The following is a 25,033-nucleotide window of genomic DNA, read 5'->3' on the forward strand; positions in this document are numbered from 1 at the left end:
GAAAGAAAGGGTCCTATGTTAACATGTTACATAAGTTTACCTGTCAATGTTTTTGATATAGCTTTTGGTTCTGAGCTGCTGAGCCGAGTACAGTATCAGTGTTTGTACTTTGTTGCTTCCCACCTCTGCTTCTACTTTAAACTGTTATCAGGGTGAAAACGATTCAGGTTTCATCAATAACACCGCCAACATCTGCTGTACCACTGAAAACCTGTGAATTTGTCAGTTCACACAAAGTGGTGACAGTGTTGAGACTGAGTGAACTGTCACATTTTCCTGTCAGTTTGTGGCCCAAATCATCCCAACTGCAATCTGCATGTTTCAAATGTCCAAATACCTCACACTGCGGTATAGGTTGGTATTAGGCCTTAAGGAATAAAGAATGGTCTTCCAATGCTGAGGTTTTAGATGTTTTGGCAAAGTCTAATCTGGCTTTTCTTTTTTTCTTCACTTTGCACCTTATGGTAACAGTCGGTGTGCTCCTGCAGTCTTCTCATTATAGTAGACCAACAATAAGGGACACAAACCTTCTGGAGAATCATTTTGTTATATTTTATAGAGGTTTATATTTACTATGGAAAGGATGCTGTGATCATCCACCAGTCTTCATTGATGTCCAGGCCTTTTTATGATAAGCTCAGTATGAACACCCTCCTTGTCCAAACCTTTGATTTTGCAATTCACATAGTTTTCCTTTTCAAAAAACAAAAACAAAAACCCATCCTTTTTTGCCACCTATAGATGTTCTAGTCCTGCTGACCTTTCCATAAAATATAAAAATCTGCACTTTAATCGCATATAATAAGAATTTCAATTCAAATTATGAAGAGCCAAATATATGAAAGTAGTGCCAAAACATTTTCAAACACTTGTGGACCTAACGATGGATCCCAGCAGTAACAATTGAAGCTCTGAGGACAGGAATCAAAGGATAGACGTCATTTTATTTCCTCAAATACAGATTTAAGATGTTCAATGACATTATATAAAAGTGCAAAAAAATGTTGCCACATAGTTTTTAGTTAACGGTACATTACAGTGTACAACTTCCATAAAAATCGTACCCATTATAGTTTGGTCTTGAGCGCAGCAGGTTTTCAGTCCTTGTTGTTTTCAGTCAGTGTGTTGTATTGGTAACAAGGTAACTAAATTACACTGTAGCAAATAACAGTTCCTAGTAGTGCCATGTATACAATATGAATTAAATCCATGTTAAGGAGTTCAAATAGTCATTTTTATTGTGTGATCAATCAGTGAGATCCCTAAAGACAAGTGCAGTCATTTTTTAGGTAGCATTGCCTGTTCACATGAAAACGGTTTCATTCTTTCATGTCCAAGCCACGTGCAGCATTTCCTCCACAGTCAGTAGCTTTTCTCTGGGTTTCCCACGGGATTCACCTCTTTTCATTTCCACATTGTCAATCTTCTCCCAGTCTGAAAAAGTCACTGGTTTCACTCCTACAGAAGAGAAAAATCACATTTGGCTGTGGCTTAGTGGCAACTTCAGAGAACAGGATTATACAGACGGGTCACTGTGTGCACTGAGATGATGACGACATACCTCACTGCTGCTGTTGCTACTGATTTATGGCTCTCCGTAGCAAATGTTTTGGTGGCATGCAGGATTTATTGCTAGTTTTGTTTTGTAATTTTCTCTTTCAAATCTCTTTGCATCTTTGTTTTTTTTTTGTTTTTTTTTTGCTCTTCGTCATTTTACTTCTTATGTAATCATTTAATGAACTTCACAATAAACACAAACAGTCACTTCAAACAGAATCTCTACAGCCCGACTTTTTGGTGACTGTTCCAGCATTGAGTTCATTTTCCCTTGTTTTTAGTCCAACTGTTTTTGGTCCACGCACATTTACTTTCATGACTCTATACTGGCTCATAGAATAGCAGCACACGTCGAGAGCACAGTTATAGGATGTATTGTGAATGACAAACTAACATTTTTATACCTCTCTTTTCCAGCAGAGCACTAATGCTTTGTGATCCAGGCTTAGCGGCAGACATATCCAACGTTCCCGAGTCCATGTCCTCCAAAATGGATCGTGCAGTGTCAAAGCTATTGTTCATAGTGGTAGCTATGACACCTGTGGGGCCTGTTTTAAGCCAGCCGCTACAGTACAGACCTACAAAGAAAAATCGAATCATTAAATATTATTGAAGTAATAAAATATAATATAATGCTTGTTCTTTAGAGTGTTTACAGGGTACCTGCAGCCTGTTTAACGCGGCCCATGGTGTTTGGAACGATGGCTTTGCGGGAGTCAAAAGGCACTGATGGATCAATGGGCAGGCTCTTGTAGCCGATACTGCTGACGACCAGGCCGCAGGGCACGTCCTCCACTTCTCCTGTGAGCACAGCCTGGGCTCCGTCACCTGAACCCTGCTCACAGAGAGGATATCTGCTTTAAAAGGAGCAGCAGCACAGTGACAGGCACTTTTGGAAAACCAAATCCTGCTAACCTCCAGCTTGTTGATCGCCAGTCGGATGCCAGCTATTCTGCTGTGGCCGGGTTCGGCCAAAACTTCCACGGGGCTCCGGAAGAATCGAAAGCCCCAGGTGCGGGAGGCCTTGCTCCGTCTCTCCTGCTCCTTTTCTCCGGGTACCTCCAGGGCCGTCTTCAGCATCAGCTCTGTCAGACGCTTTCTGGGCCTCGGCAAGTCTGACACAGCAGAGATACTTCAGCTTAAAATCGCCCTGCTTTGCTTGCATTTATAACGTCCAAATTTTTAATCTTCCAATTATTTTTTTTGGATAGAATAGGTTGTGAAAACAACATATACAGTGCTGTGCAAAAGTCTTGATCATCCCTTATGTCTTTATATTTTGCTTCCATGGAGCCAGGACCTTCTTGTACATTCTAAAGAGCCTTTCTGAAGGTCTTTCAAAGTTTTTCTTTGAACATTGGCTGCCGTTCAACTTATCAATCTACAGCAGATGAACTGAATCCGAAAATCATATCCTTAAGAAACCTGACACGGCACCTGAGAGACGTGACCAATCAATGCTCTGTACTTTGTACCATTTCTTCCCTCTCCTTAGGAAACACTAGTCCCCATCTCCACTCCTATACTTGTTTTCATCTTAAGGTATAAGATGCTTTGTGAATAACTTTTATCTTTCTCCTTACTTAGTCTTTTGATTTTTAAAGGAAATTCCAACAAAACTCCATAATTTTAACAATCTTCTTAGAATTTTGTCACTAGCAGCTACTCTTATACTTGGGAACTTTATGGACACATGCTGTGGTCTCATGACTAGTATATGGCTGTGAATGCATGTGTTTTTTTTTTTTGTTTTTTTTTTTACATACAAGTGTGCATGTGGTCTTTCAGTAAGTGATATGTGAGTGTTGCTGTGCATGCACCTTGTATGTGCACATATGAACACATTAGAAATGGCTTTAAGGAACTGGTCTTTATAAATTTCCTGTAACTGCAAAGTTCTGATGTGCTGCTGCGACCACAGACTTGTCACTCCAGTAATGCAAGCTCAGCAGGCACGATTACAACACAGATAAACATAGCCAGCTTCTTTTACCATCCTTCACTGCTATTTATCACTAAAACGAAACATACGCTCAGGGTTATTTTAGCAATCTGTGACCAGAGTCAAGGTTATCGTTATAAATCTGAGAGTGCCTGCCATCATCAAAGAGGCCAGCAGCATTTCTCTGGCAAGGACGAGGCCAGCTTAGGGGGGGGGGGGTTGTTGCACAATTCTGTTTTGCACCCTAACCTGCAGGTTCCCACACAACAACAGAAAATCTTTCAAACTAAAGCCAGCAGCAGCAGCAGCAGCAGCAGTCTGGCAGTTTCCATTCACCTCACAGTATGTATAAGCTATACGTCTCAGCTGGGTATGCTGTTGTTAACCACAGCTTACCTTTCTTCCTTCCTGATGGCGCTTTCAGCAGTCTGAACATGTGTTACATGCACATGTAGATATCTAACATGTTTTCACTGCTCACTTAAAAACACCAGGCATCTTTTCCAGCTGCACCAGAAAAACTAAAAACACTGAAATTTACAGATCTTAAAGGCAGACGAAACTATGTAAACATTTATTGGCTTTAAAAACACAGCAGGTCAGTTAGAGGGGAAAGCATGAAGATAAAGCTGCATGTGGTCTCACCTTTAAGAGCCTCTTTGACTCCATCAAAATCAGCCGCCACCATGTCCGGCCTGGTGTCCGGCAGGTTCACCATTTCTCTGAGCTCCTGTAGAAAAGGAGCATATGTTATGGTTCACTGGGCCAAATTAAAGCATCATTAAAAACATGGAGAATCTCTTTTGGTAAAATTCTAGTGAAATTATATTTACTGCAGTACCAACAATGACAGCGAACATATAAGAGGGGTGATGATCAGACAAGTTTGAAACAGTCTGGCAACAACAACCAAACTGTTCATTTTACAGGACGAACCTCAGATTTTTCAGGGTGACACTGAAAGACTGAAGAATAGTTCAAATAATATAAGCAGAAAAGAAAATAATGTGATGTTGGTCTTGTTTTTTTCACTTTAAACTACAAGATAAAGCTACTCCCTGCAGAGGACACATTTTCTACCAACCTCAGCAGTAACATTACAAGGTCACTGACCAAGTGTGCATGAAAGTGCTCTGGCTTTCTCTCATATGTGGGAACTCTTAAAGCGACTATTATATTTTCCATATTTTTATTCTTTACTCTTGGACCCAGCTGTTGTAACTTTTAATAGTTAAATTGTTGAATTTTTTTACCCCAAAATGAAGTGGAATTAAAAAAAGCAAGCCAAAGCTAACACGTAAACAGGTCATTTAAGAAAATGCTAAAAACGGCTAAAATTATCAATTAAGCATTAGGCAAAGATGCAGATAAAACAGTTGGTTAACACTTGCACAGTGGCTAAAAAGTGCAGTTTGTACCACTCCAATGGATTAAAATAAAGCCTTCTAATAATATTCTGCGTGTCTGTGGTGTTAAGAAACAGGTTTTGGAAGATGCGGCGTGGAGATGAATGGTGACCTGAGGAAGAGGCACTAGAGAACATATTATTCTTTCCTCTTGTTGTCTTTTCTGTCCGACACACACCTTGATTGTGCAAGCGATCTGAATGGGTCCTCTCCTGCCAACTATCAGCACCCTGCGGACCTGGCTCTCTGCCAGAGCCTCCAGTGTTGGTTGTGTGATGTCAGTTTTCTGCAGAAAAAGTTTGACAAGTAAATTACATTTTCAGCTGGAAAACTGAACAGCTTAGAGAGATTTTTTTTCCCCAAGTGATTTGATTTCTATTTATTGTTAGCTCATATTGCTGGTTAACACAGGAAGTTTGACTCACAATTTCTTGGACAAATACCCAACTTTTGTAATTTTGCACCATCACAGGCGTACAGACACATTTTAAAAACAATCAGTCAATATGTGATTGATTTTAATTCAGCATGTAACTTCTTTACATTTGATGACTGCCTGCAGTTTAGAACCAACAGACATCACCAAATGCTGCGCTTCCTCTCTTGAGATGCACTGCCAGGGCCTTTTTTCTTTTTGTTTTTCTTTTGGATTATGCTTTGGGCTTCACTTGTGAAGTGCCGACCAATTTGCAGAATTTGACTGACTGAGCAGTCAAGTCATCGATAAACCTTAGCGATCCTGTTCCACTGGCAGCCATACATTCCCATTCAATAATGCTCCCTCGGTAGAGTATATAACAAATATTATGGTATGCTTCATATACATCATTTCATTTAAAATCCACTTTATTGGTACACAGAGGCAAAACTACAGGAACTGTGTCTTAGTCCAACAAATGTATGTGAGCTCTTGTATCACCTTTTGATATTTGTATGCCCAATTTCCCCACTTTAGTCTGACAAAGCAGCTCATCACTTATTTATTCCAAACAAAACAAATCAAACTTCACTATTATAACTGACACCATGGTGTCCTACATCTACCAGTCAAGTACAAAAGGTCACTGTCATCTTTGACCTTTAATTTTGTGGTTATCAGTGGTGCTTTTGTATTAAATGACACATCAGAGAAACTTGAAGCTGATGAAAATGACTCCACTAAAGTTGACTTTTCTCAGAGACTGTTAGTTCAGTTAGACATTTTAAAAGACGTTAGCTGTGTTTCTCAGCCCTAAAAGCTTCCTGTGGTTACCTCCTGTACATCCTATGATGTCATGCAGGCTCAGAGATGCTAGCTTAAAAAGCCAAACCATGTGTACTTAAACTGAGCCCGAGCGGGTCAGAAGCTGCTATTAGTACAGGTCCCAAGGTTTAAAAGGAAACCAACTGTAATTATTAACAAAGTCATGTATTTGTCTCATGGTAAAGAAAATATCTTCACTATTTGAAAACATTCTGACTTCTCAAGGTGCACGACCCTACAATAATACATTTTACATAACCTACCAGCCTTTTTAGGGGCTCTTACTTTCCCCTCATGTTCTTCTTCAGTCACGTTTGCCCATTAATTCTTAGTGTCAGGTGGAGGACTGTGATCAGGAAACTAGAAAGGTCAAACTTTACTTGTCAAAACTAGTGAAACTACTCTGTAGCACTATTTCTTATCTTATCTTCATCTATTGATGATTTTCTGTTCAGTTTAGTTTTGTTTTGCATTCTGAAACAACAACAGATAAAGACACAACATTTCTCCATTTGGCTTCACGCTGATGCAATGAAAAACAAAAATATTTTTGAGGTTTCAGCAACGGTGTTTTTGCTTTTCATGCCTAACAGACAAACAAAACATTTGTGATTATTTAAGCAGATAAAATTCCTCAGCTTAAGCGGTTCTTTCATACATCTCAGAGCACTCAAGACTTGCTGACTGAAACATGTCTGCTCTTACTGTTTTTGTTTCTTTTGTTATAAATTTACTGATAACCAACTCGCCTTTAAAATGTCGATGGGAGATAGCAGAATTCTTGCTACATCCAAGGCCACGTTGCCTTGTCCCAATATGACTGCTGTTTCACAGCTCAGGTCTGGACTCAGCTGAAGAAAGAAATCGAACAGATGAGACAGAGAAGCAGTTTCACCTGACAGTTTTTCTTGTGAAATGATCTAACTTTGTTGAGGCTCTTTTTGATGGATGGAAACATCTTGTGTGTCTATGTGAAACACTTACTTGGAAGTCTTACCTCTCGACAGCTGGGGAGTCCGTTGTACCAGCCCACAAAGTCTTTGGCAGAGTACACACCAGCCAAGTCTTCGCCCGGTACTCCCATGCTCCGGTTTCCCTCTGCACCATAACTCTGTCGCACAATTTACAGAGTTCAACAGAAACAGATGATTATTTTTCACACGTTTAAGGTGAAGGAGCCGCAGTGGGCTTTCACATCCTTACCAGTACGACAGCGTGGTAGGCTTGCTGCAGCTCGGTGATGCTCACATTCTTGCCTACGTTCACATTGCCATAGAAACTGCAGCGTGAATGCTTGGCCGTTTGCGTGAATGTGTTGATGACGTTCTGAGGACAAGAATCGGTAAAATTTAAGTTAGCAAGCTGGACTCTCCATCTGTATTTCAACTCCACCTATTATGGGAGTAATTCTCTATCCAGTGGTTAATGACCTCAGGACAGCAGATGACTAAAGTTTGTTGGGGTAAACTCTGATTTAAGAATATTTACATAAAACTTCACTATATTCCACTTTGTGAAGGTTTCTTGTTCTTGTCTTATAGTTTTATAGCTCCTGTAGTGGTGCTCAAACCCTTATTAGACTTATTTGGGAAAACTAATTCCCTTTAATAAATGAAGTATACATTACTGTGTCCACATTCACACAAGAACTCAGATTTGAGTGCAGTATTGGCCTTTCTTATGTAGCACACAGGATGAGATAGCCTGCTTCAGATTCGCTCTCAGTTCTCTGAACACTCTGGCTGAAGTGAGGGCGCAGCCTCAAAAGAGTTTGGCAGGAGATAAGACGCATGACGTCCACACTCTCTCCGTGAATTCGACACGCCAGCACCTGCTTTTTACACATCTGTGTAATTAGAGACCCGGCGCGAGCAGACATCTGTGTTCACACATGCAGGTCTAGTTTTTAATGCTGCAGTGCATTTATTTACAGTGTTATTATCTATTTCTGGAGACGATGCCTTAATAACTATGCCAGATACAAAAGCCAGCAAAATTACGTCATGTTAGTTTCAGTTCAAAGTGTTCACCTGCATTTACAAACAAGTACAGAACAGATCACAGAGCCCATTATTTGCATGTTGTAAGAACAAAGAGTTCATAAAGAAGTTCTAACGTCTTCATGATAGAAGGGCTGGAGGAAAAATGGATTTCCTTCACTTCACTGTTTGCTGACAAAGTGCAGGAAACTGACTGATGACTATATAAATAAAACTGAATTGAACTTTAGACTCAGACTGTAATAAGAGCACAGCTCAATGAGTGCAGAGGTTGCCACCTTTCACCTCCCAGCTGCACTGAGATATGGAAGAGAAAACATGGTAGATGGGACTATGTTAATTATCCTCACTGTAATTTTTAAATGCCAGTTATATTTCATAATAAATACACAATAATATACTTTCATTTGGGTGAACAGTCATCGGAAGATTTCAGGAGACAAAAGGCTGATGTTGGCGATGAAATGTTTGTATAATATTAAAAATAATAATGATGGAAGGACCAAACAATCTGTGAGAAGTGATATTGAAAATTCACAAATACCAATAATTCATTTAACTTTAGACATTTGTGGTTGTTCAGAGGCTACTTAGACAGTAATGATAATCCTGTCTGAATATAGGCGCCTTAATGGAGCTGCTCATATGGATCCTGCTGCTGTATGATGCTGCATATATTTAATAAAGACTTTAAGAAACAGCTTTAAGCAAAAACACAAATTCATCTTTTGATAAGCAAAATTTTAATGCATTAAAGGCAACCTTCAATATATTTGTGCCTTCTCCAGGACTTGAATTTGCTTCATAGATGAATGTGGAACCCAGTTTTAATTATTATTACATTCTTGAGTTGTCCGTGTGACTGCTTTAACAACTACAATAACATTTTTTTGAACTCTCAATAATGCTTATGGAGCCAATGTTGCTTCTGAGAAAAATCTGATGTTAAGATTTGGGATCAGGAACAAAAACAAACAAAACTACCAGAAAGAGCAAGACTGAGCTTGAAATTGTCTCTACAACATCGCCTCTACAGATAACCACATACGTGGAGACAGACACACACACATGCATCGATACACAGCTGTAACTTTCGCCCCGTTTCCCTGATGTGCAATAGTACCAAGTGCAATTTTTCCTACTATGACAGAGCATTTTATTCTGTTTTGTACAGTATGTTATTCTATTTTATCTTCTCCTATTCTGTCGTGTTTTTCTTAAATCTTACTTTTCTTTAATTGTACTTTTTGCCGTGAGCAGAAAATTTCCCACGTGTGGGATTAAAAAAGGTTTATCTTATCTTATTACATTCAAACAAATACTTTTGGCTGCTATCTTGTTCACATGGGTTCGCTCCACATGATTTGGTAGATTTTTATGCTGGGTACCCCTTCCTGACCCAACCCCCAATAGATTTGTGTCTACTGGGATCAAACTGGGGATCTTTTCCAAATGTGTACACCACTACACTATTGGCCCACCGCTCTCTTACCTTTATGATTAGTGGAATTAAAAGCAGGGAACAGCTCAGCAGAAATATCAGACCAGACTAGATCGATTCATGCACTCACTCATGTGCTTTAAAGATGAAATCAACTGCTGCTTCACAAGAAATGGTTGCACGTCACCGAAAAGAACCTTGTTGTTGTTTTCGCATGTTTTGCCTCAGTATTGACTGAACAAAGAAGACACACTAGTGATTTAAAAGTCTTGGTGTATTACTTTCAAAGTAGTATTTCTGCTGAGCTAGGCTAACCACATCTCTAACCACGATTATATCAGACATGCAAAGGTGACATTATTGGTTGTGGGAAACAAAGCAGATAGGTCTCATTATTACCAGTATTTATCTGTCATTATATTTGCCAGCATGTTGGGATATGTGTCCTGTTGAGGGTTGCATAATATTGCTTTTGTTGTTCAGTTACATTTTAATGAGTTGGGTGTGATGACATGGAAATATAGCGAGCTTCAAACACTGCATTCAACCTCAGACATAAACGTGATAACACCCGTTCACTGTGATGTTATTCACACTTCTAATGGAATTTCACTTCACTGACAGACTTATCTAACGTGTCTCTTTCTGTTTGACTGGTCTGCATTAACCACTGACTGGTTTTTAATTTTCCATTAACGGTACCACAGGTCGTTACACAGTCTGGCGAAACTAAACAGACTTTAAGAAACGGGTTTGTCTGAAGAGTTTCTTTTTCCAAAACAAAACTAATCCCTGTGTTAAAAGATTTTCACTGCATCTGGTGTTAGAACTACTGAGGAGAAACTGGACTAATTAAATGAATCTTTTTTGTCCTTTTTGCTTAAAAACAGGTAATATACAGAAAATGGTTTGAGGCAATTATCTGTTCTTTAAAATCTATTAGAGGCAGACACCTTGACTTCAGGATGATCTGGGGCCACTCCGAACCTGACCAGGCCAAAGGGGACAGGCAGACGCTCATAAATGTCCACCTCAACATCTTGGCGAGCCTGAGAGAAAAAACAGAAACAAAATCCAAAATATAATGCGTAAAGCTTAAAGTGAACCGTTAATAAAGGCTTTAGAAAAAACAGAAACAAATATTGTGTGGTTACAAAACTAACTGGAATATCTTTAGTTTTAGTCTTGAAATATTTTCAACACAGCCCAAAAATAAAAATCCTCAAAACCAATAAAACCACTAAAAATTAAATAATCTAAATAATTTTTTTAAACAAACCAAAAAGGATTGCTTGTTCGTGTCATCTCTCTAAAAAGAACACAGCAGCAGGGCTTAGAAAATCAACCACAGGACGTCTGGAATAAGATCCTTTGGAAAGATGAGGTCAAAGTGTAGATGCTTGGCATTAATGCATGGTGTGATGTTTGGTGAAAGCCAAACAACCACAGGGTCTCAGCACAAAGACTTCAAACCAACTGTTAAGTTGGTGGTGGAGGGGTGATGATTTAGGTTTGATTTGCAGCCACCTTGCCATAAATGAGTCACTTATGAACTCCTCTGTATGACAAAGTGTTCTTTAGTCAAATGTGAAGCTGTCTGTCCATCAGCTAAAGCTTGACCAAAATTAGGTCACACAACGGGACAATGATCACACGCGCACCAGAAAACCTTCAATTGAACGGTTGAAAAGGAAAAGAATCAAAGTGTTACAATGGACTGATTAGTCCATTGTAACACTGGACTAATCAGTAACACTGACTGAAAAGTATGTTGGGACCTTACAACAAATATGTATAAACCTTAATGAACTGACGAACTGTTTCACTGCTTCGGTTCCTCCACAATGATGTAAACCACATAAAGTCATACAGAGAATTATTACTTTACATTATTGCTCTTGTGGTTGGTTCTAGACAGCCACTGAGCCATTTATTTGCACACACACTAAACTCTTATTTGAAGCTTGACAAATATGAACATCCACCATTATATTAATATTAATTACTGTCATGTATCGAATGCAGCTTCCTCGTGCCAACAGTTTTACAAACTTTCTGAAGTACAAACACAAAGTAAATAAAAATGACAAAATGTATGAAATTAAAATTTGATTACATTTTTTTTTAATCATCAGAAACTGGTTATTATATAATTTTATATTATATTAGTTAAAGTATGTTGTGCTGAATCAGACAACAATTAATATATGAACTTAAAATCATACAAACACAACATGAAAAACATCAAAGAGCCACAGTGCTGCATGGCCAATGCACATCGTGCTGCTGTGTGTGGGGGGCATAGCTTGCAATGACATAACCTTGGGCTCAAAGACACAGCATACCCTGCAAGTTATTTCCAGTCGTATGTATGAGCATGTACTCAGTAGGCAGCTCAAAGGCTATATTTTGGTTAGTGTGTGATAGCGTAGTGGTTTTGTGTACTAAGCAGGGAGGGGCACGCTCATTTGTTTGACTTCACATTAAAGGATGCTGGCCGGATTTGGAGAAACTAATGACACACACACAAATTGAAAAATTAACATGTAATTAACACACAACTATTGGGCAATAAATTAGTAGTCATTAGCAAATTCATTTAGAATTGGACTGCAGCTATTGATTATTTTAGTAATTGAGAATTCTACTTATTATTCCATCAGCTGTAAAATTGTATAAGAAATTCTTCTGTCTTATTGTTGATATTCCAAGTTAATTCAAAATGTTCAAAATGCTTTCTTGCATCGATAGGAGAAAAAAAAAAGATTTCTGACTCTATTGCATCACACGGATGAGGTAGATTTGGTGTTTGTTCATGTGCATGTGTTTTTTAACAAGTGTATGAATGTGTGTGTGTGTGTGTGTGTCTTTGAGTGTGCTAGTGAGTGAGTAAATATGCATGTCTGTAATCTTTTTAAAGAGTATGCGGTGTCTGCACTGAAGAAAAGAGATGATATCAATATTCTCAGAACTGATGCAATGTTTCCTGGAGCAGAAAACAAATGCTATGATGGTGCATGTTTTAATAAGTCACTGTCCAGTCTAACAGCACCAATTACCATTAAATTAACAGAATTTATTTAATTTAATCTAAACTTTTTAAGCCTTGAAAGAAATATGGTCTAATACACCTTACCAACCCCCCCCCCCCCCCCCCCCCTTTAGACTCACCCCTGCTTGCTGTAGGTATCACTGTGACAGAAAGTAGGAAGGCTGCTGTCAGTCTTCAGCAAGCTGTGTAATTTAAACACTGTGGCATACTAAATTAAGAGTTCACCTACAGTTACCTGGTAACTGTAGGTTAAGAACAACTGCTTCTTAAGAACATAGCTTTCCTTTCCTTTTTTGTAAATGTGTTCCCCCCCCCCCCCAGTAAATATGTTTTTCCTTTTTCCCCCACTTTGCCCAGTTTTTTTTTAAGGACATCCTGCACACACTGACATCCCTGCTGCCCCATCCCTTGGGTTAGCTGCCTTTTTAAGTGGTTTCTTAAACAAAAGCACTTTTTGAAAATGTTCAGGTATAATAAGTGGGCCAAAAATGAGAGTTTAAAGAAAACTCTTTAAAAAGCCTGCTGAACTAAGACACCGCTTTAAAAATGACAAGAAGGGCCAGCTCATTGGAAGAACATTAAAAAGAAATCAAGGGTGGCTCAAGACTTTGGCACAGTACTACATATTCAGATATTTATCAGTATTGCCTACTATTACTCCTGTGTCTGTCATAACAAGCAGTCCATACCTTGATTAGATGCTGTGCTGTGTAGAAACCTGCTGGACCGCTTCCGACAATACACACCTTTGGGCTGCATGAGGACAATGAAGCCTTTCCACAGCCGCCTGCAAAAACACGTGACAAGTTCACGTCTAACTCATTGGAGTTGCAGCAAAACAGCAAGGCCTTAGTTTGAATTAAATCCTCTTAGTGAGCTAAAGGGTCTCAGTAAGCTAAGGCAGTGTAGTGTACAGCTACAGCCTACAGTGTTTTAATGAAAGGCTAGCAGAGTAAGGCATGCAGTTATACAGTATTTTGTTTTACTGATGCTCAGAGTTGCTTGATATATTAAGTACTGCTGAGTTAAATCAGCCTGTTAAAGTTTCTTCAAGCAGGTGTGTAGATCAGCCGATAAGAACGTTAAGTTGGCTAAATTTTGTTCTGGGTCTGGCACGCGTCCACACTGAATATCAAGTGTATTACGAGTAAACATTTCCTGATTACCGCACCTTTGTGAAGTCGCGCTATCCATCCACCTCTTCCTGAGGTCCACAGCTTCAGCTCGGAAAACAGCAGTTTATGAGCGCCCATAGCTTCCTGACTTAGACGAGCTGCCTCGTTTTAAAGCATGAAACGCTTAAACCCTCTCCGTTGCTTTCCTTGACCGTGGTGACCAGCTCTGCATAGCTGCCTCTCCTCTGAGCTTTGGACACTGAGCAGCGCTGAGTTCAGAAGCCAAGGTGGAAAACGCTTATCTTTACTCTTCCTTATATTTATTTATTTTTAAAGCTTCGTGTCCTCAAATGGCTAGCTAATGCTAATATCGATTAATTATTTTACACATATGCACTTTATCACGTAAAACATCATTACCATAACAAACTGTTTTCAAGGCTGTACCTTGCGTTACGGCCATAACAGTCCGTGGGAAACCGGCATTGACAATTAAAGTTCCACAATGACGGCGTACATGGTTAAGTATACATTTATTAGCGCCTTCCATTGACTTTTACACGTGACTGTCAGACTTACTTCAAGCTATGATATTGTGAAATGATGGTATTTATCTCAACCTTGTCTTAACAAAAATTATGAGTTATTTGTAAAGGATCGGAAAGGAACTATTTTACCCATAAAACTATATTGAAACAGTGATTGGTGAAACAGGATACTTAGTGACCGCGAAGTTAAAGAAACCAGGCGAACAAAGCATTACACATACACAACACAAACAACAAAAAATATAAAAAAACTATAATAATACCTTACTACGCGAATGAAAAGGACTAAATTCAATAAATTTGGGAGTTATTTGCTGTGGAATCTTGGATTTGGAGTGGGTTATGGGATGATTAGTTCCTTCAGCGTTAAAAGTAATTATAAGCACAATCTTGTACGTTTCCTTTTTACTTTTGTATGTATGTATTTATTTAAAATTTATTTTTTTAAATCCAAATAAAGTATTTTTAGTCATGATTTACCTTATAGCTGGCAGCTGGTTGTTCAAGGCTTTAAACTGTTTTCTTCAATGGAGAAACGGAATCGCTTTATTGAAGCTTTTTTATGCTAGTAGGTACCAGTGCAATGTAACTTAGAACATTCACTCAAATACTTTGCTAAAATATGTGTTTTTTATGTAGGTATGTGTGTCATCCTACTTTCGGCTTCTACTCCACTGTTTTGGTAACTACTGTGCTTTGCACCCCATCTCCTTTCTACCATTTAGTTTTTATTTTGCGGATAAATAGCAATACTATAGGTCAAACTAGCCGACATTATTTAATTAACTGAAAATAGCCATTCTGCATAATGATTAAGTTAAGTTTAGGTGTTTAAATGTACTCTTATTGTCACGAGTCAGGGTCATTTTGACCCAGCATTTTGAGTTTCTGGTGTCCTGGTGTTATTCTGTATTATGGTCTATGTTCTGATTTACTAGTTGAGCTGTTTTGATTCGTTTATCCTATGCTTCAGTTTAATTCTTGTTAAGAGTTTAGTTCTTAGGTTTTGGTTTCCATACTCCTTCTGTTCAGTGTCTAGTCTGTGTCTCTGTGCCTGCTCTGGTCCCACGTGTCCTGTCTAGTCATCCCTGCCCATGTGTTCCCTCTGTACCGTCAGTATTATCATAATGTGAAGCTCATATCTCTGAGTCTGTAAGTTCAGTTGGTGTGTTTCCTGTTTTATGTTGAAGGTCCTTGTCTTATGTCAGTGTATTCTGTTTTGCTTCCCTTGTCTCATCCTGCCCAATTAGTCCCAGCTGTGTTTCCCTTTCCTGATTACTTTCCTGATTACTCTGTTTGCTGATTACTCTGTTTCCTGATTACTCTGCCATGTATTTTACTTTATTCACTTTAAAGACAAGAAACATTTTCTAATCATATTTTAGGTGGCAGCAGTGCCACCTCTGCAGTTTCCCTGAACATAGTGGACTGTTTGGATTGGGATTATCTCATGACTAATTCACATGTATTCACATATTTGTTGCAGGCATAGCTGTTTCCTAGTCACAGTTGAAAGTCAGTGGCTTCCAGTGTAAAACTCTGCCAAATCAAATATGCAGAAGCACCTGCTGCTGTGGCAATCCATATGACAAGGGAGCAGCTGAAAGCATCTCTTTTTTCTCTACTAGTAAGTCATTTGTGTTAATAGAGCTAAATGACCCAGTGGTACATCTACTAGGCTAATTAGTTAGAATCATTTTCAACAGTAAATCAATATGCATGCATGGTATGGGACTGTGAAACTGATCCTTCTGCGTTATATCAGTACTTCCACTATTTGACTAATACTATTCACTATTTCACTTCTAGAATATTTTGATGCTTTGATACTTTTGTACTTTTACTAGTACTTTGAATTGAGCCCCATTGAGTTGTTCTTATCATTTAAAAAACAAATACAACAAAACAAAGATTTTTCAAAGGAATGGCAAAATGTTAAAAATATCTTTGATTTATTGTACACATCAAATCAGGTAGAAAACTATGGTTCAAAACATTTAGAGCATTCACAAAGAAAAAAGAACAAAACAACACAAAGCTGTTGAAAACTCAACAGGTAAAGCCAGCGTGTGCTAAATCAAAGGAAAAAGTGCTTGGTCTGCAGTTTTTTTTCACCCACACTCTTCACACATTGCACCTGAACACTAAGCATAAACCAGGATGTGGTAGCTCAATCACTTTACTGCAGATAAAACACAAATTTCTGTAAAAGGAAGAGAGATGCACTACAGCAAAAGGTTAAAGATTACGAGTTCAGCCATCTGAAGCCGTCTGTGCAATTAACTGTGCATCACCGCGTGTTGAATTATTAGCACTGCACCGTCTCTGAGCATTACAGGAGACCCCTGAAGTCTGTGTTGACATCCGTGCTTAGAGATGTAACTAAGTAAGCATTGTGATGGTGGCAAGAGCAGGTCTGCCGAGGCCTCTGGGATCTTGGTGGTAATTCAGGCACGGCAGGTCTGAATTTCTTTTTATACTGGAGGAAGACAAAGGAAACGTTTTCACTCGAACACAGTCACATCCTCTTTGCTTGACTTTTAACAACAAGTCTATCTACTTCACACTTACTCGTTTGCACCTCATAATCAGCACTCCAATGATGAGGGACAGTATGACAGTAAATCCTATGACGACAGAGCAAATCAAGGTCAGATCCAGTATGGAGTTTGTGCATTGTTCCTCTGGGCCACCCTCTGTGTGTGAGAGAGAAAAAAGCATGTTATAGACAATTAAATTGAAAGTTACACCACTTTTAATGGAAGTGGATTGCATATACTGAAATGCACAATTCTCTTCACCTCTGACGATAATGACTGTGCCGTTGCTGGTCATGAGCAGCTTGTTGAATTTCTCGTCCGTGTAAATCCACTCGCAGTAATACAAGTTTGTGTCCTCGAGCTCCAGCAAAGACAACTGGAAAGTGAACCCACGAAGTTCCTGTGTGATCTTCTTGGCTGGACTTATGATTATTCGGCCTTTGAATTTGTTAGATGTGGTATTCTTGGTGACTGAAAATCCATTCAAGTCCAGGTACACAACATCTTGTTCCTTGTGGAAACGCCTATGCATGTACAGCCCCATTGGATTTTCCAAGGATGTGGTGCACACGATTTCAGCAGATGAATTGACTCTCATGAAAGTGATGGCTGAAGGATTTTGGAAAGCTGTCAGGGAGAGATGGATCGTTTAAAAGAATCACTTATGCAGAATTTTTGTTTTGTTTTAACACCTTATACATCAGCTCCACCACAGGGCACTGGCAAATAAACTTTAATTGCAATAAAGCAGAAAAGGCACAATTTGATCCAATTCGTCATTTGCTCAGTTCAGTACAGTTGTTGGGGCTGCAGAAGGTAACCACAAAACCAAACTACACCCAGTAACTGTATATAAAGTGGCCTAACCTAGATTTAGCTGCAGCAACATATTCCAGTCATGTCACTTGCAGTGGGCTTTTTTTGTAGACAACTAACTTCTACGTACATATTTTTGGTGCATCACTACATTTACTGTAAAGAGTGATTTAAAAAGACCTTTTTAAATGATGGGTTTTTTGAGACACTGCTAAGAGGCCCAAAACAGGATGAAGCTGCAAACAAACAGGAAAAGATGACTCAGACTCCTCTTCAATGACATCTACAGTTATGTAAAAAACAGGGTTTTCTTCCCAGGAGCAGAAAACCCAATAAATTCACCCTGGGGTCAGACCATGCAGGGCTCAGAGAAATAGGCAAAAAACGTAAGAGCTTAGGTTTAGACTTCTGGAACTATGAACTTTGGACAGAGTTAAAGCAATGTGGGGACCCTTGGTCATGATGCACGACACTGAGAAAACCAAACACAGCATATCAGCGCGAACACCTCACAGTAAACAGTGAAGCATAGTGGAGGAGGGGTAGTGATTTGGTCTTGTTTTGCAGCCACAGGACCTGGGCACTCTGCAGTTAATGAGCACATAATGATCTTGTTTTGTGTACTAAAACAAGACTCAAATGTGAGGCAACCTGTCTAAGAGCAAAGCATGGCTGAAATTGTGTCACGATCCGAAGCACAGCAGCAAATCTACAACAGAATGGCCGAGAAGCAAAAGAATCCAGGCGTTCAATAACTCAGCTTAATCATGTTGCAGCCAGATCTTAAGACAGCTGTGTATGACCAAATGACTGCAAACCTCAGTGAACTGAAGCAGTGCTGTAAAGAAGAGTGGCCCAAAATTTCTCCAAAAGAACATAAGAGACTGATAAAATCACACAGACAAAGCATAACTGCGAGCTAGTGCTGCCTAAGTGCTTCTGCAAGCTCCTAAATCATAGGGTGCACTTAGTTTTTCACAGGACTGCAGAGAGACCTGTGAAAAACATTTTTTCCCACATAAATTTATAATTTTTGTGGATTCAAAAATTCCAAAACACACTCACCTTTCCTGATGTCTAATATTACCTCCGCAGGCATGCAGAGCAGTCCCAGCACACAGCTCCACCAGTAGGCTTTCATCATGTAGTCAGGCTCGCACATATGCTCTCTGACTGACAGACAGATTGACTACAACATGAACGAGTGTGACAAAGAGAAATGAGGCGTAAAGAGGAAATGAGACACTGACTCTTGGTATTTTATCAGCTGTACGTGGGTGTGTGCATATGTGCTACATAACATCAAAGATGTGGAAGAGTTTGTTACTGACATAAATTTATTTGAAAAGATGTTCCATTGTACGAAAACTGTCTGATTTACAGTTAATCTGTACAAGCGGCACATACAGGATATTAATCACTTTTCACAGTTCTGTTTCACGGTACATTTTCTTATGATTCCTATTTCCATTATGGTTTTCACTTTCAAATGACACATATACACAGAAAGAAATGGTAAAAAAAAGATGAAACAGAGGAAGAGTTGTCTCAGAGGAATTACATTGTTTCCATAATAACATGTTTACAATGCTTCATTCAGTCTACTGTATAAATATGGACTGTATTGATAAGAATTTATGTTTCCACCATGACATCCCCTTTCATCATCCATCACAGTCTAAAGCAAGTGCTGGATGACTTTTACTGTGAGCTGTGATCAGAATTATGTGAAGAAGTCCAGGTGGACAGACATCAATGGATTTACAAAGTAAGTAGGTTATCCAACTTCTCGTCACTTCACATAATGAGAACATGGATGAGAAGTCAACTCTGTGGACATTAATTAGACTCCGTTTTACAACACATACAGGTACAGTCCTATTTTTTCTTAAATGTTTATTCATCAGGCAAGAAATTCACATTCCCAAGTTTGACCCATAGTCTTTCCCTTTTACTCAGGAGACTAAAGTCACGTGGAATGCTTTATTATTCACATCCTATTATTGTATGCATATTAGACTGCATCAAAGAATTCTAAAAATTATTCTCTATGTACAGAGTCAGCTGTGGTAACTGATGAGCCGAATCTTTCACAAACAGCAAACATATGCATTTATGTTCTGCTACAGACTGGTGCAGTCTATGTCACCGTCCTCTCACTTACTCTGTACCTGTAAGTTCTATACAGGAAATACAAAATTACTACAGCAACAGCAGAGGCAAAAACACAACGTACAATGGTTGTCACGCGTGTTGACTCCTCGGGCCTAATGATGTGACCTAGTGTTGGAGCTGGTCCACCTGACAAAGTACAACACAGTTATTCTAACAGATGCACTGAATACAATTTATGTATGTCTGAACAAAACATACACTCATTCAAACACATAAATTTTAAGATGCTGATAGATACTCACTCTGTAAGTGGACGCTGATAGAAGTTTTATCCGTACAACAGTTTAACACGATTTCAGCTATGACATTTTCCTCTCTTTGGATATTTAAGATGGTCACTGACAAGCTATTCGGGGGATCCCATTTACAGCCGTATTGTGACAAGCCACAGAGTTTGGTATGATTTTGGTTTATCCAGGAATAATTTAGAGCTCTACAGTCTGAGCCCCCTTTTGAATTTATGTAACAATTTAGAGTCACGTTTTTTCCAAATGTAACATAGTCAGGGTTACTGCAATTAAGTGACACCACTGAAAGAGAAAAAATATTAAAATATTGTTTAATATATTATTACATTTATTCTTCCTTATGTATTTAGAGTTGTCATGCTTTTTGGTACATACTTTTGTACTGATGAGACACTGTTTTGTAGAGCACAGAACAGACTTAACCATTTCCACACACAGGACATTCTGGAAGCTTCACTTCACTTGAAATTACTGGAAAGAAAAAAAAACACATATGAATCAAGAAACAGGGTTTTGCCTGTATATTTGTTTTAAATGAAAAAGTCATCTCAAAATCTGATTACTGGCTTGATTACATCATTATTGTAACAATGCTTCATGGCAGTGAAATCTTATATGGTTTATTCCCCTTAAATGGTGCAACATTTGTCAGTCAAATGCATTTTTGGGTTGAGCAGCAGAGTTGAGCATGTGGATTGGTGGATATTCTCCACCAGTGATAAGTCTGAAGAAACACGACATACTGGCAATTGAACCCTATTTATATGAAAGAACCAAACACAGCCACAACAGCCTTGCACCTCTTCTTCACTACCTTGGTCACAAACTGCTGTAGAATCCCATTCTTCAACAAGCATTCACTGCAAGTCAGCCAGTGTAGTTGTGCTGGTCACTCTGATATGAACAGCACGCCCAGGCTGATCCCACAAGTGTTCAAAAAGTCAAGTCTGCAGGCAGGCCATGCCATCCTCTCCACTCGCAAATACACATCGCTAAACATAATGTTCCTCTGCATATTCAGGTTAGAGTGCACATGTTGCTGACACCAGCGCAAACAGGTCTGGCCGTGAATCATGACAAGCCTTATGAGGCCGGACACTGGCTATGAGCAGATCCAAGTAATGCTGCAACTTGCCAGCTTGAAGTTGCCCTATAGCACAGACCCTAATCAGATCAGTGAAACATGGCATACTTGGAGCAGACACCAGCTGAGCAAGTATCCTGCTACATAAGCTTTATTGGCATTAAGCATTGTTACAAGAAAGACATAATTGGCCAAACACAAATGTCCTTTGTGCTAAGTTTAGTTCATGTTTCTTTGAGTAGTAGTTGTAAGTATACTGTATACTGATTACTGAAAATACAGATTTAAACATTTCTCATATTTGAGAGTGCAAAAGAAACAGCAGAGATAAATACTAGAAACAGTTAAGTGCAAAGATAGCATGCAAGCTTTCTGTTTATTTGAGTTTTTCCCACATTTCAGCACAAATACATAGATAACTTCAATAACAATAACGTTAACTGCTCTCCTTTAGTGTAACATTTTATAGACTTTACAGAAGCAGCAGCAGAATTCTCATTTATCTCTGCCCATAAATATGTTATTGTGTAACAGTCCTCAGAGGATTTGTAATTAACAGACTTTTTATTGCCAGAATAACTGGTCAGTTTCCAGATAAAAGAGAATGCCTGTAAATGTGACATCTAATCTCATATTGTGCAAAAACAGGGCAAAAAGTTTAGTAGTTATTGTAAGAAACACTAAATAACAAAATGTAATAAATTTTGTTTAAATTAGTTCGTCTCTTTACATAATAAGAACTTTTAATTTTGATACTCAGCATTTTACTTTTGTAAACTTAATTTTCTTAAATAAAACTTTGTGAGCAATTTAGGTTATCTAAACAAATCTATTTGCATTATTAGACTTGCATTGCATATAAAAATATGCATATGTTTCATGACTTTGTCAAGGGAAGAAAAGCCAAATAACACTAGCATGAAGAGAATTTTGTTAAAATATGTAAAAGAAGCAGTAATACTTGGCAGAGAACTTCTGTCTTTGGAGAACATTTGAAAAGGAGTCATAACAAACAGGGCAGATTAGGTCAGTGGTGACAAACATACAGCCCGTGAGCCACATCTGGTCTGTGAGATAATTTCAGTTATTAATAGCCATCAGCCCTGCTGAGACTTTATTTTGAACACCATTCGGCCAATCAGATGCAGTGGTAGACTGGGCTCATTATGTGAGAGAAGGAAGGGGGGCAGATGTTCAGCAATGACAGCAAGTACAGTGGCTCAGTCCAGGAAATAAAACCCCAAATATTTCATCTGTGATGTTTGCAAAGTTAATTTAAAAACGGTCATTTTTATTGTGCTTGGCCAACAGTATACATAAAATAATGTCTCGTGTTAACCCGGTGATATTCTCATGCATGAGGTGACTTCAAAAACAGCAAAAAAAAAAAAAAAAAAAAAAAATAGCCAGGATAAGTGAACTGTCACCATGAACATGAAGATGATGGTTCCAGTGTGTTCCAGGTTCCAGGTGTTCTACCTGTGGATATGTTTGAGTCAATCATGGAAGCTTCACCGTCTTTTGAAACTACATGAAAGAATTTTTAAAAACTTTTTTTTGTATGTCACTTGACCTAAAGGTTCACCTAACACAGATTCTCTTTAATCCTTTCAGGGAGAAATGCTCGTATGGGTCATTTCAGGAGGCTGGAATAGTTTCAAATGGGATGAAAAAAACCCCCATGACACATTTGATTGAAAGACTTGTTACAAGTTGAGTGTATTTTGAACAAAACACTGTTCAATTTTACACAGTTATTACATTTACAGTTATTTTGTAGTGACAAGTGACTCTTTTAACTCCAGCATTAGGTGTTAGCTGTAAACATCTATAAACACAACACTGACATTTAATTTTGGGCTAACATCTTAACAAACAGTGGTTTACACGTAGGCCTGGAAAAATATTACCAGTCAATCTTCCTTTTGCTCTTTTTTTGCTCTCTGTCATTTCTGAAGGAAGTATATGTCTGATAATGTGCCAACCAATGTGCAACAAAAACAGCAGCACTGTAATGATGTAACGATGTGGACGGACTGTCTTGCCACAGTCTTTGAGTTTACTTGAGTTAACATATAATAATGCTACACAGGTGGCAAAAAATCCATGTGTGGAACAGGGAAATGCATTATCCACAGCCCACGAGAGTCCCATCTGTCCATTCATTCATCCATCACAGCCTAAAGTAACAGTTGGATGATTTTTACTGTGAGCTGTGGTCACAATTATGTAAAGAAGTCAAGGTACAGAAACATCAGTGGATTTACAAAGTAAGTATGTAATCCAACTTTGGATCATTTCCCTATTAGATCGTGGATGATAAGTAAACAAAATTGACCTGATGTTCACACAATGAAGAGTCAGAGCTGTGACAAATCTGTAGACATTCATCAGACACATAACAGGTTCAGTCCCAAGTGTTCTTAAATTTCCCCAAAATTGTTTCATTTTACTGAGCAGACTGAAAGTCATGTGAACGCTCTGTTATTCACATCCTGTTATTGTATATCTATATATTGTATATAAGACATCAAAGAAGTCTAAAAAAAAAAAAAAAAGGTTAATAAAAAACAAACAAACAATATGATGATCAAAGAGTCAGCAGTGATGAGCAGCATCTTTTACAAATGGAAAATATGTCACATACATTCATATACATTCATATTCCCCTCGCACTGATAAACAATCATACAAAGAAAAAATAAATTTTTAAACAACCGTGAAGTCTTTACTGACTGGTGCAGTGTATGTCACTGTCCTCTCTCTTACTCTGCGTCTGTAAGTTCTATACAGGAAATACAAAATGAACACAACTACAGCAGAGGCAAAAACACAAAGTACAATGGTGGTCAAGTGTGTTGACTCCTCCCGCTGCCCGCTGGGTTCTGGTCTTGGACCTGATTCACGTGTGGAAGTGGAATACAGTTATTCTAACTGAATAACATTTGTTACAATATGTAACAATGTACAATGGTTAAGTCGTTGTCTTTCAGCTTACCGTTATCTGGTGGTGTTGTTGGTTGGAAAACGTCCGTTTTTGGATCTGGATAGTAAATTGCAGTTATTTTAACAGTGGCAATGACAACAATTTATTCTGGATATCTGAACTAAACATACACTCACCAATGATTAGCTGTACTCTGACAGGAAGTGATTTCACCATTCCACAGATTGACACGATTTCAGCTGTGACATTTGCCTCTTCTTGGACATTTGAGATGGTCAGTGACAGGTAGGTAAGGGCATCCCATGCACAGGTGTATTTTGTGGCATCAGTTTCACATAGTTTGTTGCCATTTGTGTTATGCCAGTCATACTTTTGACCAGTACACACTTTCCCTCCAAAAGTCGAAGTTATGGAACAATTTAGAGTCACATTTTCTCCAGCTGTAGCACTGACAGTGTTGTTGCAATTAAGTGACACAGCTGAAAGAAAGGAAATATTTGATGTTCAATTTCTTCTTCCTTTAGAGCGGTCATGTCTATTAGTAACATATCTGGTACAAGCAGTATAGAAATACCTTCATCTGATGAAACACTTCTTTGTAGAGCACAGAACAAACTCAAACATGTCAACATGTACAACATCCTGGAAGCTTCACCTCACCCCAAACGGCTGGAAAGAACAAAGTCATTACTGCAGGTTCACATAAAGTCATGCTGTTTTAGAAAACACAAGAAACATGTTCTCTTTGACACATTAAACATAAAGTAAAATGTGCTTATCCCTAAAAAATCATTTAAATTTCTATCATTTGAGAATGCAAGAAAAACAGCAGCGACAGTAACATATGATTATAATAGTTCTATTAAGACATAAACGGACATATCAGCAGTGTTACACGCATTGTATCTTCTGTCACATG

The 25,033-nt window shown here is 38.5% G+C and overlaps 2 protein-coding genes and 1 long non-coding RNA gene across 3 annotated transcripts; all 3 read right to left on the bottom strand.

Moving 5' to 3' along the window:
- Positions 1-924: 924 nt before the first annotated feature.
- fdxr (ferredoxin reductase) lies at positions 925-14,231 on the bottom strand. Its single transcript, XM_085415721.1, has 12 exons — positions 13,813-14,231; positions 13,331-13,428; positions 10,543-10,638; positions 7,352-7,474; positions 7,146-7,259; positions 6,898-6,999; positions 5,084-5,191; positions 4,145-4,229; positions 2,473-2,672; positions 2,221-2,392; positions 1,962-2,135; positions 925-1,458 (listed from the first exon to the last, which is right to left on the bottom strand). Exons 1-12 carry the CDS (start codon positions 13,892-13,894, stop codon positions 1,328-1,330), a joined length of 1,485 nt encoding a protein of 494 aa, XP_085271847.1. The 5' UTR covers positions 13,895-14,231; the 3' UTR covers positions 925-1,327.
- Positions 14,232-16,285: 2,054 nt separating this feature from the next.
- On the bottom strand, positions 16,286-18,848 carry LOC146663106 (uncharacterized). Its single transcript, XM_085415210.1, has 4 exons — positions 18,726-18,848; positions 17,106-17,471; positions 16,876-17,000; positions 16,286-16,783 (listed from the first exon to the last, which is right to left on the bottom strand). The coding sequence occupies exons 1-4, from the start codon at positions 18,820-18,822 to the stop codon at positions 16,637-16,639; spliced, it is 735 nt and encodes a 244-aa protein (XP_085271336.1). The 5' UTR covers positions 18,823-18,848; the 3' UTR covers positions 16,286-16,636.
- Positions 18,849-23,656: 4,808 nt separating this feature from the next.
- LOC146663107 (uncharacterized) lies at positions 23,657-24,787 on the bottom strand. The gene is made up of 4 exons (XR_014912904.1): positions 24,689-24,787; positions 24,291-24,593; positions 24,166-24,210; positions 23,657-24,064 (listed from the first exon to the last, which is right to left on the bottom strand). It is a non-coding gene; the product is annotated as an uncharacterized LOC146663107 (long non-coding RNA).
- Positions 24,788-25,033: the final 246 nt, after the last annotated feature.

This window comes from Rhamphochromis longiceps, linkage group LG8 (assembly GCF_057381845.1).
Source record: "Rhamphochromis longiceps isolate RC_006_pf linkage group LG8, R_longiceps_female_GT1.1, whole genome shotgun sequence".
NCBI lineage: Eukaryota > Metazoa > Chordata > Actinopteri > Cichliformes > Cichlidae > Rhamphochromis > Rhamphochromis longiceps.

Excerpts from the sequence above, each read along its gene's own strand:
- fdxr (XM_085415721.1), bottom strand. The coding sequence starts at position 13,894 with ATGGGCGCTCATAAACTGCTGTTTTCCGAGCTGAAGCTGTGGACCTCA. Across the intron at positions 7,260-7,351 it reads CCTACCACGCTGTCGTACTG|AGTTATGGTGCAGAGGGAAA; the intron begins GTAAGGATGTGA and ends ATTGTGCGACAG. Across the intron at positions 7,000-7,145 it reads GACTCCCCAGCTGTCGAGAG|CTGAGTCCAGACCTGAGCTG; the intron begins GTAAGACTTCCA and ends TTCTTTCTTCAG.
- LOC146663106 (XM_085415210.1), bottom strand. The coding sequence starts at position 18,822 with ATGTGCGAGCCTGACTACATGATGAAAGCCTACTGGTGGAGCTGTGTG. Across the intron at positions 17,001-17,105 it reads CACAGTCATTATCGTCAGAG|AGGGTGGCCCAGAGGAACAA; the intron begins GTGAAGAGAATT and ends TCTCACACACAG. Across the intron at positions 16,784-16,875 it reads TGATTATGAGGTGCAAACGA|TATAAAAAGAAATTCAGACC; the intron begins GTAAGTGTGAAG and ends GTCTTCCTCCAG.